The 18,421-nt window shown below is 42.6% G+C and overlaps 1 protein-coding gene across 2 annotated transcripts in view; it reads right to left on the bottom strand.

The window, feature by feature from the left end:
* The window catches only part of RASA1 (RAS p21 protein activator 1), a 124,149-nt gene that overhangs the window by 86,218 nt on the left and 19,510 nt on the right, over window positions 1-18,421 (bottom strand). For both annotated transcript variants that reach the window (XM_048851924.2, XM_075128561.1), the window contains exon 2: window positions 423-575. In XM_048851924.2, coding sequence (XP_048707881.2) covers window positions 423-575 — 153 coding nt within the window. The remainder of the gene's footprint in view (window positions 1-422; window positions 576-18,421) is intronic.

Raw genomic sequence — 18,421 nt, 5'->3', positions numbered from 1 at the left:
ATGCAGGTCCCCACATCTGTACCCTAGAGTTCAGAGTGTGGAAGGAACCCTGACACCTGCCTAATGCTGCCTATAAGCCTATTTGCTACAATTCAAGGTGTAAATTGTTTGATAGTAAGTTTTTCCATTTTGCAGCTCCATTTATTTCCTGATGCTTCTGTGTTCTGCTCTGGGTGCTGAAAAAGTTGATCCATGTAAAAAGTATTTTAAAGCAGGATACTTATTTTAAATCAATTAATGGAATGCAAGCACATGAACAGCAAAATATAGTCATGACAGGTACATATATTCAGAACCACCTGAACTGCTAGTTAAGATTGATTGTAATGCAAACATTTAAGTTTGTTTGTATGTGCTACAAGGACTTCTATACCTATATATACAGTAGCTATCACATTTTTAGATATAACAAAAGTACTCACCTAAAATGATTGACAACATTTGTTTTGCTAAGAAATGAAAGCACAAATGACCCTGGCCTCCGATCACTCTCCCGAATAAGGTAACTACCAGGTTTTCCGGCTTGCCGAAGACGTTCTTCTGCAATTGTTCTGTCAAGTTTTCCATGATACCACCTGAAAAAGAGTGTGAAATAAACAGTTGACTATAAAACAAAACTATCAATTTCAAAGTGTCATCACAAGAAGAACATCGGGGGTATTGAAAGAGCTTTACTATAACACATTAAACATAAAAAGAAAAGGAGTACTTGTGGCACCTTACAAAAGCTTATGCTCAAATAAATGTTAGTCTCTAAGGTGTCACAAGTACTCCTTTTCTTTTTACGGATACAGACTAACACGGCTGCTACTCTGAAACCTGACATTAAACATAAAACAACTGAACTCTGACATGTCCAACTCTGATGGAAGTTTTCAGTTAAAATCATTGTTTATAAAGGCCTTTATTTCTGTCTATCACTACTGAAATTTAACACTGGTTACTAGCTTAGCTCTTTTTAAAATGGTGATTTAATGCATCAATCTGTGTTTAAGTGGATTGTTGTATTTCAGAACGGTCTTTTCAATGGTTTAATTAATTGATTTGCCAAAATCCATGCCATCTCAGACCTCATTGAAAGTTCCCTCTTAAAAACTCTCTAATTTAGTTCAAAATTAGAAAGAGACATAAGATTCAAAGCAAGAGGGAGAAAAGGGAAAAAGGGTATCCAGAATCTGACATTTTGATTCAGATCCCTCTTTTTTGTAATCCAAGGAAGGATTCTATCCTCAGCCAGAGACTTTGTGTAACAGTGAGGACACCTCTCCCTTAGGGCCGTGATTTTGGTGTTTTGCCACTAAGAGGAGCAGTACAGAATGTAATCCTCAGTGTATCCTATTTCTGAAAATGTGAGTCAGCGAACCTTCCAGACAAAGGTTATCTACAAAGAAAATAAAGGGATTGTGCCCCTTTTGGGCTTTATGTTTAAAAAAAAATCATGCCTTTCTAAAAAAAATCTGCCGTATTTTAACATTAATTAGAATTGTAGGTGTCCCAGAAGACTATGATGGCTGAAAAATTAGTGAACTAATCAGCACAAGGGTGAAAACTGAACAACTGAAATGGAAAGGGATTTTAGAGTGCTTAAGACTATTGTTGTTAATTCCTATTTAATATCAATGGCAATCATTTTGGAAAATGGAAGCTTTTGTTCCAAATATTCCTTCTCCTTCAATTAATATACATTCTATGACACACCCAGAAAGGTCTGCCAACAAAACCAGGGAAGACCAGAAGTGAAACTCCTGATACTCCTAAAGTGAGTGACAAGCAGGCAGAAAAACTTAAATTAAATCAATCACTTCAGGCCTTGTCACAAGGTAAGCTGGCACTGTAAAATCACTGGGGCACAGATGTACTCATGGCAAACCTAGCCCACCTCCCCAGACAGAAAAAAATAAGTAGGGTCACATGACAAAGATCAGGTGACTAAGAGTCTGGCATGCCTGGAGGTAGAAAGGCATAGTATGGTTTACTAACAAGGGGGAACCAAGTGGAGAAGAATTCCAGATTGGAGTGGAGGGTGTAAAAGCAAAGAGGGACTTCAGTGAAAGGGGCCCTGGGAGACAATACTCCATAAAAAAGTAGGAAGGCAACCAGGAAGGCTAGTAGCATAGGATGAAGCACTGAGGAGAAGCAGAGCAGGTTGTGGTTACAGGGAGCAGACAACCAAACTAGGGTTCCTAGGGACAGAAAAAGATAGGAAAGGTTTCCCTCCACAATGCCACCCTGTTCAGTATATAGCGGGAAGCCAGATCTGATTAGAGCTCAGGAGGACTGGTGGCTACCCCGAAAAGGAAGGGCTGGAAATGAGATGAAGAAAGAGGAAGAGAAGACAGCTCCGTTAAAGAAAGGGCTGTGCTTGGTGACACTGAGGCTATGTCTACACTACGTTGCTACACTATGTCGCTACAGCCATGCTGCTAAAAGGCATGCAGTGTAGACACCTACACCCACAACAAGCAGAAGAGCGCTCCTGCTGACAAAGCGCTGTTCACAGCAGTGCTTGTTGTCAGCAAAACTTTTGTCTTTCGGGGGGTGGTGGTGTTTTTTTTTTAACACCTCTAAAAGAGAAAAGTTTTGTCATTCAGTTGCCAGTGGAGACAAAGCCTTAGACTCAAGACACTTACGTTTATGTTTGAACTTCATGCGCCAAAAGGGGTGGAATTTGTAAGTTGACCAGAGGGGTAAGTCACCTCAGCAACTGAATTGTCCTGAAGACCAAGAGAATTACTGGAAGACTATGAAAGGAAACTTAGGCACCAGGCAAAATGCCTTCTCAGTAATTTTTTTTAACTGAAATTTAGGTTCAACAGAAGTTGAACCTCACCCAGGAAAACATCCCACTTTACCTGGTTGAGTCATTTATTTTAGCCCTTGTCATAAATATAAAGGGAAAGGTAAACCCCTTTGAAATCCCTCCTGGCCAGGGGAAAGCTCCTCTCACCTGTAAAGGGTTAAGAAGCTAAAGGTAACCTCGCTGGCACCTGACCAAAATGACCAATGAGGAGACAAGATACTTTCAAAAGCTGGGAGGAGGAAGAGAAACAAAGGGTCTGTGTCTGTCTGTATGCCGCTTCTTGCCAGGGACAGAACAGGAATGGAGTCTTAGAACTTTTAGTAAGTAATCTAGCTAGGTATGTGTTAGATTATGATTTCTTTAAATGGCTGAGAAAAGAATTGTGCTGAATAGAATAACTATTTCTGTCTGTGTATCTTTTTTGTAACTTAAGGTTTTGCCTAGAGGGGTTCTCTATGTTTTTGAATCTAATTACTCTAAGATATCTACCATCCTGATTTTACAGGGGGGATTTCTTTATTTCTATTTACTTCTATTTTTTATTAAAAGTCTTCTTGTAAAAACCTGAATGATTTTTCATTGTTCTCAGATCCAAGGGTTTGGGTCTGTGGTCACCTATGCAAATTGGTGAGGCTTTTTATCCAACATTTCCCAGAAAACGGGGGGTGCAAGTGTTGGGAGGATTGTTCATTGTTCTTAAGATCCAAGGGTCTGGGTCTGTAGTCACCTAGGCAAATTGGTGAGGCTTTTTACCAAACCTTGTCCAGGAAGTGGGGTGCAAGGTTTTGGGAAGTATTTTGGGGGGAAGGACGCGTCCAAACAGCTCTTCCCCAGTAACCAGTATTAGTTTGGTGGTGGTAGCGGCCATTCCAAAGATAACGGGTGTAATATTTTGTACCTTGGGGAAGTTTTGACCTAAGCTGGTAAAGATAAGCTTAGGAGGTTTTTCATGCAGGTCCCCACATCTGTACCCTAGAGTTCAGAGTGGGGGAGGAACCTTGACAGCCCTGTACACAGAAGATATATTTTAATTAATATCTACCATACCCAACTCTCTTGCAACCTATCCATTATTCGTTGGCTTATGTCTTGTAGACACCATGAAGGCACATACTTAAAAGAGATGGTAGGTGGACAAGTATAGAAAGTGATGTTGTAAACCATAAAGATGACTATACAAAGCAGGGGTGGGCAAACTATGGCCCACAGGCTGTGTCCATCCTGTAAGACATTTTAATCTGGCCCTCAAGTTCCCATCAGAGAGTGGACTCGGGGCTTACCCCACCCCACACGGCTCACCGAAGCAGCAGCAGCATGTCCCCCCTCCGGTTCCTACACATAAGGGCAACCCGAGGGAACCACGGCCAATGGGAGCTGCAGGGGCGACGCCTGCGGATGAGGCAGCGCGTAGAGCCTCCTAGACGCACTTCCAAGTAGGAGCTGGATGGGGGACATGCCACTGCTTCCAGGAACTGCTTGAGGTAAGCGCCGCTCGGAGCCTGCACCCCTGGCCCCCTCCCATGCCCCAATCCCCTGCCCCTGCCCTGATCCCTCTCCTGTCCTCTGAACCCCTCGGTCCCAGTCTGGAGCACCCTCCTACAGCCTAAACCTCTCATCCTTGACCCCACTCCAGAGCCTGCATTCCCAGCCAGAGCGCTCACCCTGCCCCCGCACCACTACCTCCTGCCCCAGCCCTGATCCCCCTCCTGCACCTCAAACACCTCATCTGGAGCCGAACCCCAGAGCCCTTACCCCCAGCCACAGCCCTCACCCCCTCCCACACCTAACCCCAATTTCGTGAGCATTCATGGCCCACCATACAACTTCCATAACCAGATATGGCCCTCGGGCCAAAAAGTTTGCCCAGCCCTTATATAAAGTAACTGAAGTGAACAAATAGGTTGTCAGTGCTGTCACAGTGGAAAAGAAGGAAACACACTAAGTAAGAAGATTGGATGAGCAGTGAGGGGCAGAGCTGTACATTGCAATGGAAGTTTTAAATGATAAAAGGAGATTTCCCCTAACAATCCTTTATAAAAGAGACTTGCTGACTTATGAAAAAATGAAATCCTTTAACAACAATGTTGTTTCTATATCATTTCTGTTTGGGACAATTTTCAGAAACTGCACTAAAAAACTCAGTTAGGAATCATGGGCTCTGCTGACAATTGTGAATGAAAGACTTACCTAAGCTATTTCATTCCTGTATCTTGGTTTATTAGTCTGTAGAATGCACATGATTCCCATTTATTAAACTCAAAATAACTATTGAGATAGATATTTGCAAAACACTGATATCTTTAAATGAAATGTGCTGTACAAGTACAAAGTTTTATTTCTCTTTCCTCATTTATTAGTTAAATTTGGCAGAGAGCAGAATCATTAAGAGTTTATCTACTCCAGTTTATTCCCCGGACATAATTATAATACTCCGGACATAATTAACTTTTCTAATAAATGGCTCTACTAATAAAGAAGAAAATAAAATAACAGAAGCTTCTCCATAAGAGATCAGGTTTTTTAGAATTATAAATATGCATCATCAATCTTCTATTTTACAGTTCTATAAAACATACTCAAGAATCTCAAGTTTTGAACAAAATGGAAGGATTTTGTCCTCCGTAGTAGGCATACCACTACTTTTGGTATATTCTAGATTAATTCCTCTGACTATGACCAGGATATACTTGTTCTCTCCCACATAACTATATTTTATTACATTTATTACCAGGTGAGTGTAAGTGACTCAAATAAATACTTTATCACAATTTACCTCAGAACAAAAAATATGATGCATTTAATTTCATTTCTTATGCCAGCAGTTAAATTCAATCAAAGCTACAAGAACATATCTTTTCTGTATTTCAGTTACTATCAGCTAACACATAAGCTTGTATTTTTCAGGTTAGTATGTATTCTTGCATTAAATTGTTGTTCCTGAATAGCTATGAAAATATGCTCTGACATCTGTTTTATTTAACTAAAAACTGATAGTATAACAACAGAGTCCATGGCAATAGTATATCAGTAGTGATGGCAGAAAACAGTTCAAGTGAATATCCTCAGGAAACCGCTGCAGATAGCACACATCTTTAGAAAACAGGATACACACTGAAGCAGACACACTGAAGATATCATTACAGTAAGCAAAATGCTTTTCAGGAAATAGCTGTATTCTTTTTCCAGAGAAAGTACAATTTTAACACTAGATAGCACTTCCATTCAGAAAGGAAGGACATGCAGAAGAATTATATTCAGTTTTTCATAAATCAGACTTAAATTTTAAATATCAACCTCCTCTTGTCTTTCAACATGCATCTTAGGTGAAGAAATACACTAGCACATGGTGCATTGTATTGTTTCTCCAAACCAGTCAGTATTGTAAAACAGTAAGAGGTAATTGAGTTACAGGTGTTACGTATCATGTTCAAAATCTTTTTTAAGCATATCAAATGAACAGTTAGGGGAATGCTTGATGTACCTTTAACAAAGACGATTGCAATTTTCATTATTATAGACCTTTTTTTTTTTCCATTGAAAAAGGTACTGGCAAGAATCAGCTCAGTCTTGCCTATTCAAAATGATGACCAATCCAAAACCATGTCACTTGTAAAAGTCAAGAGGAAAATTCACACCTCTGATAAGAACTATAAAATGGATACAGATTCTGTGGAGGGAGCATCAAAAGGCAAAAAATAAATTTATCTGGATTTTTACAAACTATTAAAGACCAACCATCTGATTCTCTAGGCACCCTTTACAAACTTTCAAAAATACACTAAAAAACCTGTCAGTTCTCCAAAATCAACTAAGCACAGTGTAATAAAAATATAATAGAAATTAATGAGCATTTCCATAAAATTCCCAGAATCCACACTGACACAATCCAACATCATTTACTCATAGGTAACATAGAAAAGGCTTACAACACACGCTGCAGATTTAACATGCTCAGACTGTTCTGGAGCAAGCAAATTCCAATGGCCCAGGAGCATTAACCAAGAACATCCAGCGAGACATCCCAGAGAGACTTGAACACTGCTAACTTGAACTCTGCTAACCTCAGCTATGGTAGTATATCACAAAGAGAGGTCTCTTAGCTAGGTAGATCCCAGTCATTTAAAACCTTATAGACCAAAATCAACATCTTTAAAACCACTAGGCAGCCAAAGCAGATTATACAATATCGGTTTAATACACTCATAAAAAGAAACGGTTTAACAACTGGTCCCCCGACTCTGCACCACCTGCAGTTTTTGAATAAATTTAAGATGTAGCCCTACATAGAGTACACTGCAGAAATCTAATCTTACTGAGACAAACAGATGGATAACCATTGCAAGAGTCACTTCTAAAAGAAACAGGTCTGTAGGTGAAAAAAGGCTTATCTGATTGTAGCTATTACCTAATTTCTGTGCTTGTAAAAAACAAGGTCATTTCAATCCTACTCTGTTTTATATCAATTTCCACTGACTTTCATAGTGGGAGAGGAGATGCTGCTGCTCCTGTGATTAATTTATTTCATGTAGTACTATATGTACTAGTCTGTTTATGATACTACAGTTGGATGTGCAATTCTCCACTCCTTCCATGTCATGTTTTAATTCAAGAGAACATACTAACATAGGAATTGCCATACTGAATCACAACAATGGTCTGGCCAGTATCCGGTCTCTGACAGCGGCCATTATCAGATGCTTTGCAGACAGGTGCAAGAAACCCTGCAACTGAAAGTTATGGAATAACATGCCCACAGGGATAAAATTTCTTACTAACTCCTATTATTTAGACAGTTCCTTAAACCCTTTTATACCTGAAGATTTATGCAACTTTTAAAAAAATACTTACTATTGTAACTTGCTAGCCACATTGTATCAATCCATTTTTTAAATTCTGACAATCTCTTAGTCTCACATGCATCAGAGTTCCCCAGGCTAATTATGTGTTGTGTGAGAAAATATTTCCATTTATCAGTTTTAAATTTTCTCCCTATTAATTTAACTTCATTTAATCTCCCTCACACTTAACACAGAAGCTGAATACAGCTTCAGCAAATATTCAGTCGATGTATGTGCAAGTTAAGCATATGCCATTTTATATATTTACACAAGAAATATGAGGTTGTGGTTAAGGTTTTGTGTGTTGTACTATATGGGAGATAAATGCACTACACTCAACCAGAAGGAAGTTCTTTGTGACCATGTGGAGTTTGTCACTGTCTGTGGAAGCTTGATGTGTGGTTATTAGGGTACAGTTGAGCAGTGTCCCATATTTCATATTTCTTTGCTTTCTAGCATTTCTCTTGAGGGTGTAAAGCTTAACCAACCTTAATCCTTTATACACAACATTGTGGTTTATGGAATATCCATAACCAACAAAATAGGGGTTTTAATGCAGCAAGTACAGTGTATGAGGGCTTCAGGGGGCATAGAAAAGATTTTATCGGGATATGGTGGAAATGGAGATGTTTGAGGTGTATGGAAGTGGAGACAGTAGAGGGAAAGTAAAAAGGCCCAATGGATCCATCTCTACCTACCTACTCTAGCAAAACAGACCTGGTGCAGAGGAAGCTTGTTGTCAACTTGCTGTCTACTGGACCATCAGCAATCCTCAGAGCAGAGGAGACTCTGTTGAAGCTGCAAAGGATGGTGGAGAGATCACAGCACTAGTTCTTGTAACTTCTATACCAAGGAACCCTGGACATTGCTCCTTGTCAGAGGTTTACAACATAGTGTGTTTCCTCTCAGTTTCATACCCACAATTTCTCAGGGCATCCCATAACCTCAGTCCCATTAGAAGAAAAACAGAGCCAAGAGGGGAAGCCTCGCTTTCACATGACGAACAGGGGTCTCAAGAATACCAAGTTTCAGCTGAATTATGATCTCTGTTTCAGAAAGAGTGAGATTCCCCCCCCCTCCCCCGGCATTAAAATATTATTGAGGCTTACTTGTTCCCGTTAGTCTTAGTGTTCCACTGATTCTCTCAAACTTCCTGTTTCTGATAAATAATTTTTATGTCTTTGGCTATTTGCTTTTCAAATTTCATTTTAGTCCTTTTAATTTCTCTCTTACATATTGCCTGACATTTTATGCTTTTTTAAAATTGGATTTAAGGACCGGGATTTCCATTTTCTATAGGATATTTGTTTGGATAAAAGGCAAGTTTTCTGAGGTTATTTGATACATTCTGTTTACATCTTGCTTTTCAGCTTCCTTTGTTTAGAGACATGCATCCCATCTGAAAATTATTGTCTCCTTAGGTAGTCTCCATGCCAAATCTAAGGAATGTCATTTCTTTATTTCTGACTTAAAGAACTTTTTACTAGCTCTCTTTTTTAAATTTAGATTTAAAATATTTTAAATAACATTCTTTTCAGTCAACATCTTAAACTATTTTTCTATTTATGACCTATTATTAGTTTGGACAATTAAAATTGAGTTATTTTCATGCTCTAGAACAATACAGTAGTGTTTATATTTAAACTTCCCCCTAGGGTGTTTGTATCCCATAAAAAGCTGTCTCACTGAAAAAACATGAACTGTTCTGTGAATTTTAAAACGTTTATTTTTAATCAAAGCTGAATTTTGAACCTAAACTGTCCCTTTAAACATTTGTGCTCACCTGATGTTTCTAATATATATTACAAGCTATCATGTAGTATAACCAAATGATTTCCTAAAAGTTCTGCACTATACTTATATGCGAACATGGACTCTCAAAGTAAATTTCACTCCAGTCTAGCTTTGTTTGACGAATTCATTGACTTGCTCTAGCACGTCAGCTCACTTGAAATAGTCAGTCACGTGACTATTACTTCCTGGCCTACTCCTGGATATTTTCATTCTTGCAAAGCATACAGCACAGGTGTGGGCAAACTTTTTGGGCTGAGAGCCACATCTGGGTGGGGAAATTCTATGCAGGGCCGGGGCAGGGGGTTGGGATGCGGGAGGGTGTGCAGGGTTCAGGAACGGACTCAGGGCAAGGGATTGGGGAAGAGGAGGGATCCGGGGTGAATGAGGGGGCTCAGGGAAAGGGGTTGGGGTGCAGGAGGGATGTGGAGTGCAGGAGGGGGCTCAGGGCAGGAGTGAGGATTGCAGGAGGGAGCTCAGGGCAGGGGGTTGGGGTGCAGGAGGGGTGCAGGGTATGACAGGGGCTCAGGGCACGGAGTTGAGGTGCATGGGGGTGCAGGGTGCAGCAGGGGGCTCAGAACAGGGAGTTGGGGTGCAGGAGGGGTGCAAGGTGCAGGCAGGGAGTTGAGGGGCAGGGTGCAGGAGGGGTTCGGGCTCTGGCCCGGCGCCACTTATCTAAAGCAGCTCCGGGGTTGCAGCAGCGCGCACCGGGGACAGAACAGGCGTGGCGCACAGATCTCCATGCACTGCCCTTGCAACACCTTCAGGTACCTCCTCCGAAGCTCCCATTCGTCCCGGTTCCCTGTTCCTGGCCAATGGGAGCTGCAGGGGGCGGTGCCTGGAGGCAAGGGCAACGCACAAAGGGACATGGTGCAGGCCGCTTCTGAGAGCAGCATGGGGCCTGCAGCACCATTGGGCGGGAATTCCACGGGCCGGATCCAAAGCCCTGAGGGGCCGGATCCAAAGCCCTGAGGGGCCGGATCCAAAGCCCTGAGGGGCCGGATCCAGCCCGTGGGCCATAGTTTGCCCACTCCTGATATAGCGTCTCCTTCCAGGAGAAATCATGAAAACTTATTCCAACTTATAGACACAAAACATAGAAGACAATGAAGCAACAGAGATTAAACTAACATGCAAACAAGAACAAAATCAATACAACCTAACTTTTCTCTCTTATCCCAGGGTATATGGAATAAAAGATTATTAAAATTTGTGTAGGTAAAAAAATCACTTCTTCAGATGCATCTGAAGAAGTGGTTTTTTACCCACGAAAGCTTATACCTAAATAAATCTGTTAGTCTTTAAGGTGCCACCAGACTCCTTGTTGTTTTTGTGGATACAGACTAACACAGCTACCCCTCTGACACTTAAAATTCGTATTTCATTTCTTTAGGACAGCATGATCCAGTAGTTTAAACACGGAAGAACACTCTCCATTTACTGGCATTCCTCCAATATATTAGCTCTCCCAATCCACAACATATCAGCTCAGAGAGCCATTGTACTACTTAAAGCATTTGAGGGGATGTGTATACAAACTATGGATCTGAACATTTCAAACCAGATTAATAAAAATCTTCACCCTTCTTACCATCCTCAATGAAAGACTCAAAAGGATGGGAAGGAGAAGTCAGTGCTCATTCAGAAGGCAACATATTTGAGGAACTTGTCACTGCGGGAGTAAAGAACCTACATTTCTCCCTCACTGCTTTATTTTTGCAGAAGACTAACAAGCAGTAATAATCCCCAGGGAGGCAGCTGTAAAGAGTTAAAGAAAGAGGAACACTAAAGAGGAATTTAAGGACTCTCCCACTCCTGAAAGAGCCTGGGATCAGCAGCCAAGAGTGTGTGGCAGCTTTAGAATATAGTTGGTGTTGTCTGCCTTTAATCTCAGACACCTACACAGGAGACCTGGAAACCCTATTCAGAGGTTTGAGCTCCTACATATAGTAACTATCAGTGAAAATGGTAGCTGCCTATTCTTAAGGATGCCCAACACTTTTCATTATAAGACTCTTTTTCAGTTACTTATAATTTTGCCAACATTACCAATTTAGGCTGAAATTTTCCAGGCTGGTTGTCTGCCTCAGGTTGATTTTTATATATAAATTTATTTTATTGTATTTTAGAGTTTCAGCAAAAATAGTTTAGCCATTTTGAAGAGTGAGATTAGGAAAAATATTTTCTTTTACTCCTGGGGGAATTCTACACCAAAAAAATTAAAAATTCTGCACACAGTATTTTAAAATTCTGCACATTTTATCAAAATAACACAATGTAATCAAACTTCCATTATTTTAGGAATTTAGTTCAAAATTCCTGACAACAAGTATGTCTGTAACAATACAGACAACAAAAAAGATTCAGGAAATGTTTTTTGATAAATAGAGCCTTTACTAGGTATATTAATTCAGAACTTTGAGTAATAATTCATTTAAACTACAATACAGAAACATATTTCCTGCACCACTCAGAAGCAATGCAAAGGCTTGGAGAAGTCAGAGGTAACGGAGGAGCTGAGGGAGAGGGAAGTAATTGCTGGGAAGAAGCCTGGGAGTGAACCTGGAGGGTTGTTGGGTGTGGACGGGAGAAGTACAAAACAGGTTTTTTTGTTTTTGTTTTTTTTGGGGGGGGAGGAGGGATTGTTATGGAGTTGGGGAGCCGCCCCCATGTGGACTCTGGCTAAACCCTAGCCTCTCCCATAGTCAGGCACATCTGCCTCTGTTCCATCCCCATGTGTTCCTGCACTCCACTATCATTCAGCCCCAACCATTGTTGTCACTCCATTAGTTCCTGTGACCCAGTCTGTCCCGCTCCAAGAGTCCTTCTGAACCCCAGTCTGTGACTCCCCCAGCAACCCCATGTTCCCAGCTCTATCCGGCCCCACCCCCACATCCTATGCCTCCTCACCTGGCCCCATGGGCAGGGCACTGCGAGGAAGGCAGCCCCTGCTCCTTTTCTCTCCACATCTGGCTGCTCCAGCCTATGACCCAGCTGCTCTTCTGGTGCCACATCAGCCCCTGCTGGGCAAAAAGTGTAATTGCAGTGTGACCCCCTCTCACAGCTTCCCTTTGCTTGCCTGTCACAATCAATTACTCTGCGCAGGGGGAGGGGGAGAGAACCTGCAGGAGACATTAATTCTGCACTTATGCAGTGGCACGGAAATTCCTCCAGAAGTAGTGTCTGTTAAAATAAATTCCTACAACTATTTCATTGAGAAGCTCTAGCACTTCCTGTGACAGATATGGCAATTCCGTGTAATATCCTTGGAAGACTTTATTGTAGGGGTGGCCATCCTGAGCCGGAGAAGGAGTCAGAGTTTACCAATGTACATTGCCAAAGAGCTACAGTAATAAGTCAGCAGCCCCCTATCAGCTCACCTCCCCACCCCACTCCCAGCGCCTCCGACCCACTGGCAGCCCCACCGATCAGCGCCTCCCCCCTCCCTCCCCGATCAGCTGTTTTGCGGTGTGCAGGAGGCTGTGGGGGGAGGGGGAGGTGTGGGAGCACGGCAGGCTCAGGGGAGTGGGCAGGAAAGGGTGGGGTGGGGGCAGGGCCTGTGGCAGAGCCAGGGGTTGAGCAGTGAGCACCCCCTGGCCCATTGGAAAATTGGTGCCTGTAGCTCCAGCCCCGGAGTCAGTGCCTCTACAAGGAGCCGCATGTTAACTTCTGAAGAGCCGCATGTGGCTCCAGAGCCACAGGTTGGCCACCCCTGCTTTACTGTATTGATTTTCTATATTATTATAGGCCAGGATTCTATGGATCTTCTCCAGTGGAAGATGTGACAGATGTGAGACCTGGAAATTCAAAAGACTATACTGAAAGCGTGTCATACAACTACGGACTTTTGGGACAATACAAGTATGTTTACACTAATATATGCCCAGAGTTTGCGAGACTCAAGCTCACAGACCTAGTGCTTGAATGGTCACACTGAATATTAACCCTAGATTTAGAATTTCTGGACCAGGATCTTACATCGGCACTCAGGCATCTACACAGCACTACAAAGACCCAAATCAAACCAGCCTCTCTCAAGCTTCTTTGCACCCTTCCCAGCTGTAACGTCTCTAGACATTTGTTTGTGGTGAACTGTAGGAAAACTTTTCCATCCTGCAGCACTTTACAGGAACTTGTCATAGCCCGCTAATACTGAGCTGAGCTTCTGAGCTGTCTTTTGGGTCTGCATACTCCTGGCAACTGGAGCCAGCAACATAGAGGAGTCACCATTTGAAGAACTTGTCCTGTTTGGGCTTTTACTTCTGTTTCCAAAAAGAGACAGAGCATCCATGAGACACCGGAGGGATATTTGGCAACATTTTAAGATCTACTAAAGGCATCTGTTGGAGGATGATGACAACACGGATGTGCCAGACTTGAACTGGCTGATGCTGCTCCAAACTCTCAGTATAGCTGCTAATTCTCCCATGTAGACTAGCACTTCTGGAGCAGGGCCACAAGCACAAACTGGTGGGACCACATCGTCATGTAGCCCTGGGATGACCAGCAATGGGCTCCAGAACGTTCTCATGAAGAAAGCTACATTTCTGGAGCTCTGTGGGCAGCTTAATCTGACCCTCCAGCATCATAACACACACGAGGGCAGCTGTGTTGGTCCAGAAGCAGGTTGCTACGATCATCTGGAAGCTAGCAACTTCACACTGCTACAGGTCCATTGCTAACCTGTTTGGTGTTGGAAAGTCAACTGTGGGTAAAGTGGTGGTGGAGGCTTCTGGGGCAATCAGGTATGAGATTTACCTAAAGGTGGAGTGCATAAACAATATCCCCAAAGTAATTACTGGGTTTAAGAGAATAGGGTTTCCAAACTGTGGCAGGGCCATTGATGACACTCATCTGCCCAGAGTTTGCCCTCTTCATGGAGCATGAATACATAAACCACAAAGGGTACTACTCCATTGTTATGCAGGCCTTTGTGGACCACAAATGCAGATTTATGGACACCAACATGGACTGAACTGGAAAAGTTCACAACGCCAATGTTTTCCACCTATCAGGAGACTACTCTCACAGACAAGCTGGGACACTATTCCCACCAAATGACATTGTCCTCGAGTAACTGTCCCCACTATTATTCTAGGGGAGCACATATAACCCCTTTTGCCTTGTCTTATGAACCCATATCCTAATCTCAGAGGCCCTGGCAAAAGAAGATTTAATTACATTCGGGAGGTGGAAAATGGTAGTTAAAAGCGCATTTGGCAAACTGAAATCCCGTTAGCACTGTTTACTGAACGGTTTGGATTCCAGTGTCATCAATGCTGTCCACATTATTGTGGCTTGCTGTGCTCTTCACAATCTTTGTGAATCCAAAGCTGAGTCATTTGCCCCCGAATGCACCTATAACAGTAAGGGACCACTGAACTGGTACACTCAGCCAGAAAGTGCACCTCTCACAGCTGGAACAAGATGCACCCTGGCAACAGAAATCAGGGATGCTTTGTACACCACACGATGGACTTGTATGAACCAATGGAAGAAGAATAGTATATTTACAGATGGATTTGTACAGCACTTTGTACAGTAAATGAAGTACTCACAGTACACTATGAATGGGGTAGGCTGGAGACTATCATTGTAATTGTGGATGAGATGACTGCTTAAACAATAGGGGAATGGGGGTTTGTGTGACATGAATTGTGGATTTTCATTATGGACTGATTTGAACACATGCATTGAGAAAATGTGTTTGGCTAGAACTTCCAAGTTGTGCTTTATCGTTTCTTTATCTTTACTCTTTGAAATACACATTATATGATGCAATGCAGTGATGGTAGTAAACTTTTTAAATAAAATAAAAGCCTTTATTTGTGAACATACCCTTATTATGAAAAACAATATTCAAGCATTGTTTGGAAAGCCAGCTGCCATTGTGATGCCAAAACTCCAGTAATAAACCAACACCAAAACCAGTAATAAAGTGCATAACGAACACTGAACAGTGCAAAACAGAGAAACCAATGCAAGCGAACAAATTCTCTACTTTTGCATGTCTGCTGGCCCCTATTCTCTTTCCCTTTCTAGCACATTTAGCACACACTTGGTGCCGCTGCAGGGGGGCACATTTGCCCTGTCCAGTTAGCATTCAGTCCCAGTTGCACAGGCCACCCAACTGTGATATTGTCCAATGTATTCTTGGTCTGCAGGACATGGTACCATGGAGAGGACTCAGGACATGGTGTCAGTGGAGCAGGAGCCTGAAATCCTGTGGCCAGTAGCATAAGCAGTCTCTCAAACAGGTCTTTCTGTTGTGCTCCATCTTTGTCCCTTAGGCAACATTCCTACTCCAGAAACTGTGTTGCAAGTCTCTTCTTGTGCTCTGTTGCCTGTCTATGCTTTTCCACTTGCCATGAATCTTTTTCCCTTTGATACTGCACCTGTTTCTTGCCTCTGTCAAGGATGTCCACCATAAACTCACCACTGAGCACTTAGTCTGTGACAGTTCAAAATCCGATGCTCCTGGTGCAGTGTGGCTGAGCTGCTGAGGTGAAGAGGCCTGAAAGCAGATAAAAAGTATATATTGTCCCTTTCCTTCAAAAAATGTTCAATGCATCCTCGGAGAAAAGTGCCTGTGCAATCTCAAGATTACAGTTTTACTTTGAAGAATTCAGTCTCAATACAGTCTTAGAGGAACGCTTCACCTCATCCCAGAAGCTCCATAGACACAAATGAGGGCTTTTCTACACTTAAAACACTGCAGCAGCACAACTGTAGCAGAGTCACTGTAGTGCTTCAGCACAGACACTACCTCCACTGGCAGGAGAGATCCTCCCATCAGCATAGGTAATCCACCTCCCCAAGAGGCATTAGCTAGCAATTCTTCCATTGACCTAGTGCTGTCTACATTGGGACTTGGGTCGACTTAACAATACCGCTCAGGGATGTGGATTTTTCATATCTGACTCATGCAGTTCAACTGACCTAATTTTCTAGTGTACATCAGGCATAAGTTAAGTACAGTCAAAAGAGTGCACACACATTGGTAATTTGAAATTTACAAAAATGCTTTATGTTTAAAAATTGAAAACCATTGTAGCGGGTGAGAAAAGAGATGTGTGCATCTCAGCATTCCATATTCTGGAGAACATAATCCTGGGTGTTCCTGAATGATAAAAGGACATTCTATTCCAAGCTACTGGTGGCAAGCTAGCAGTCTTTGCCACACAGGTTTTCAAATGTATAGGGTCTGAGCAACAACCCTGCAGGTGTTGTGGGCTGGGGTCCTACAGAGAAGGGCCCAGAAAATATACCCTACTTCAAGATGTGATTATGTATCTGAAGTTCCTACTGTGGGAAAAGTTTGCATGCAGAATTCAGTCAAAATTCATGACAGAATCAACAGGACAGTGTGTTAACATCCACATGGATTCTTCCTACAGCTGACTGACTATATCTACCTACTGACTATATGTAAACACATGATAATGCAGGCTCCCAAAGAACATAGCCAGTCCCTCCTCCCCAGACATATTTCTGGACTGCATACAACCACCTGCCTTATTTCTAACATTGATTTCCTCCTCCCCCACCACTCCAGTACAGTTTACTGTTTACAAGCAGCTAGTAACACTGAACATGGCCTATTTCTCCGGTTCGGCATACAACAAGGGGAGGCAACATATAGTCCTTACTTTTAACACCCCAGCACACCTTTTTGCAAGTATCTACCAAAAATTAAACATTATATGCTTGTTTAGTTGTTATTTCCACTTCCCAGTCACTATTTTGAATTCCACAGGGGAGGGGGGGTCGACACCAAAGTACTAGCATGGATTCCACCATTAGCAGATACACACTGTTACAATAAAAATGGGATTTGGTCATAAACCGGAAATCTCTCCCTTTCGTATATTAACAACATGGACCCAGAACACTTACCAGGCTCCAGGGCTATTTTGGTCTCTTGTTTCTTCTGCCAGTCCCACGGCAGGCTGCTCTTCCGGGGGTCAAACAGCTCCTCTAAGAATATGCTGCAGCTGCTTTGGCAGCAAAGCCTCCTCAGGATCGGTGTGAGCACCAAAGTCACTTTGCTAGTGTGATCTGGTGCCTGCTGACTCCCCTTCTATCCTATACTAGATTTGGGGATCAGAAGGTAGCCATCCTAGCTGACTAGGCTATTGTGAACCACTGTGGGCTCAGTGCTTGTCATAGTACCCAGCTCCAAGTCAAAGTCTTTGTAAAAGAGGAAGGATGACAGGGAGTTCCCAGAGGTGTGGATCACCTGGCTTTCCAGTAGTCGCTCTTCAGATGCTTATTATGTTCCCTGCACTGGTCACCGGTCCATTGAATCCCCAACTCTATGAACTTGTCTGCTATTTCTTGGTACACATGATTATTTCTGATACTCTTACTGAATTCGAACTTCTTGTCACACTAGAGACTTACCAGAATGGACTATGGTCCCATGACTTGGTAGCAGCGATCTTGGTAAAGGACGTCTTGTTGGTGGCCATAGCTAATACAAGATAGTAAAATTTTACTCTAAGCTTGCAGCTCAAATAGAAGGGTTAAATGCCAAGCATCCGCACTTGAATCAGGAAGTTGTTTGTTGTTTCCTGGGAGTCAATTGACTAGTCTTGAAATGAAAGGATAGATACGCTGGCCCATGGGATTGTGGGACAGCACTGGCAGACTGTCAGAACACTAGTCTGGGGACCTGGGCCCCAGCTGTGTCCACACTGCAAAACAATGCACGGTGGACCTGAATGACTGGAGTCCCATAGGGACTTGGATCCACTCCCCTTGCAAGGTCCTATGACCCGAGTCCAGCGGGCTTACTGTCTTGAGTCAGATAGATTTCTGCATAGATGGAAGCAGGGTTTGGGCTTGAGACTGAGTTTCAGCCCAAGCTCACACTGTAGTGTAGACACACCCTAAGTGTCACACACCAGGAAATCCACTTAGGGAGCTGTTAATGCAAATTCACCAACTCTTGTTATGCAAAAACCCAACCTTTTGAAGCTACGCCCTGAGG

The sequence above is a fragment of the Caretta caretta genome, chromosome 5 (assembly GCF_965140235.1).
Source record: "Caretta caretta isolate rCarCar2 chromosome 5, rCarCar1.hap1, whole genome shotgun sequence".
Classification (NCBI taxonomy): domain Eukaryota; kingdom Metazoa; phylum Chordata; order Testudines; family Cheloniidae; genus Caretta; species Caretta caretta.
This window is presented reverse-complemented; position numbering and strand designations above follow the sequence as displayed.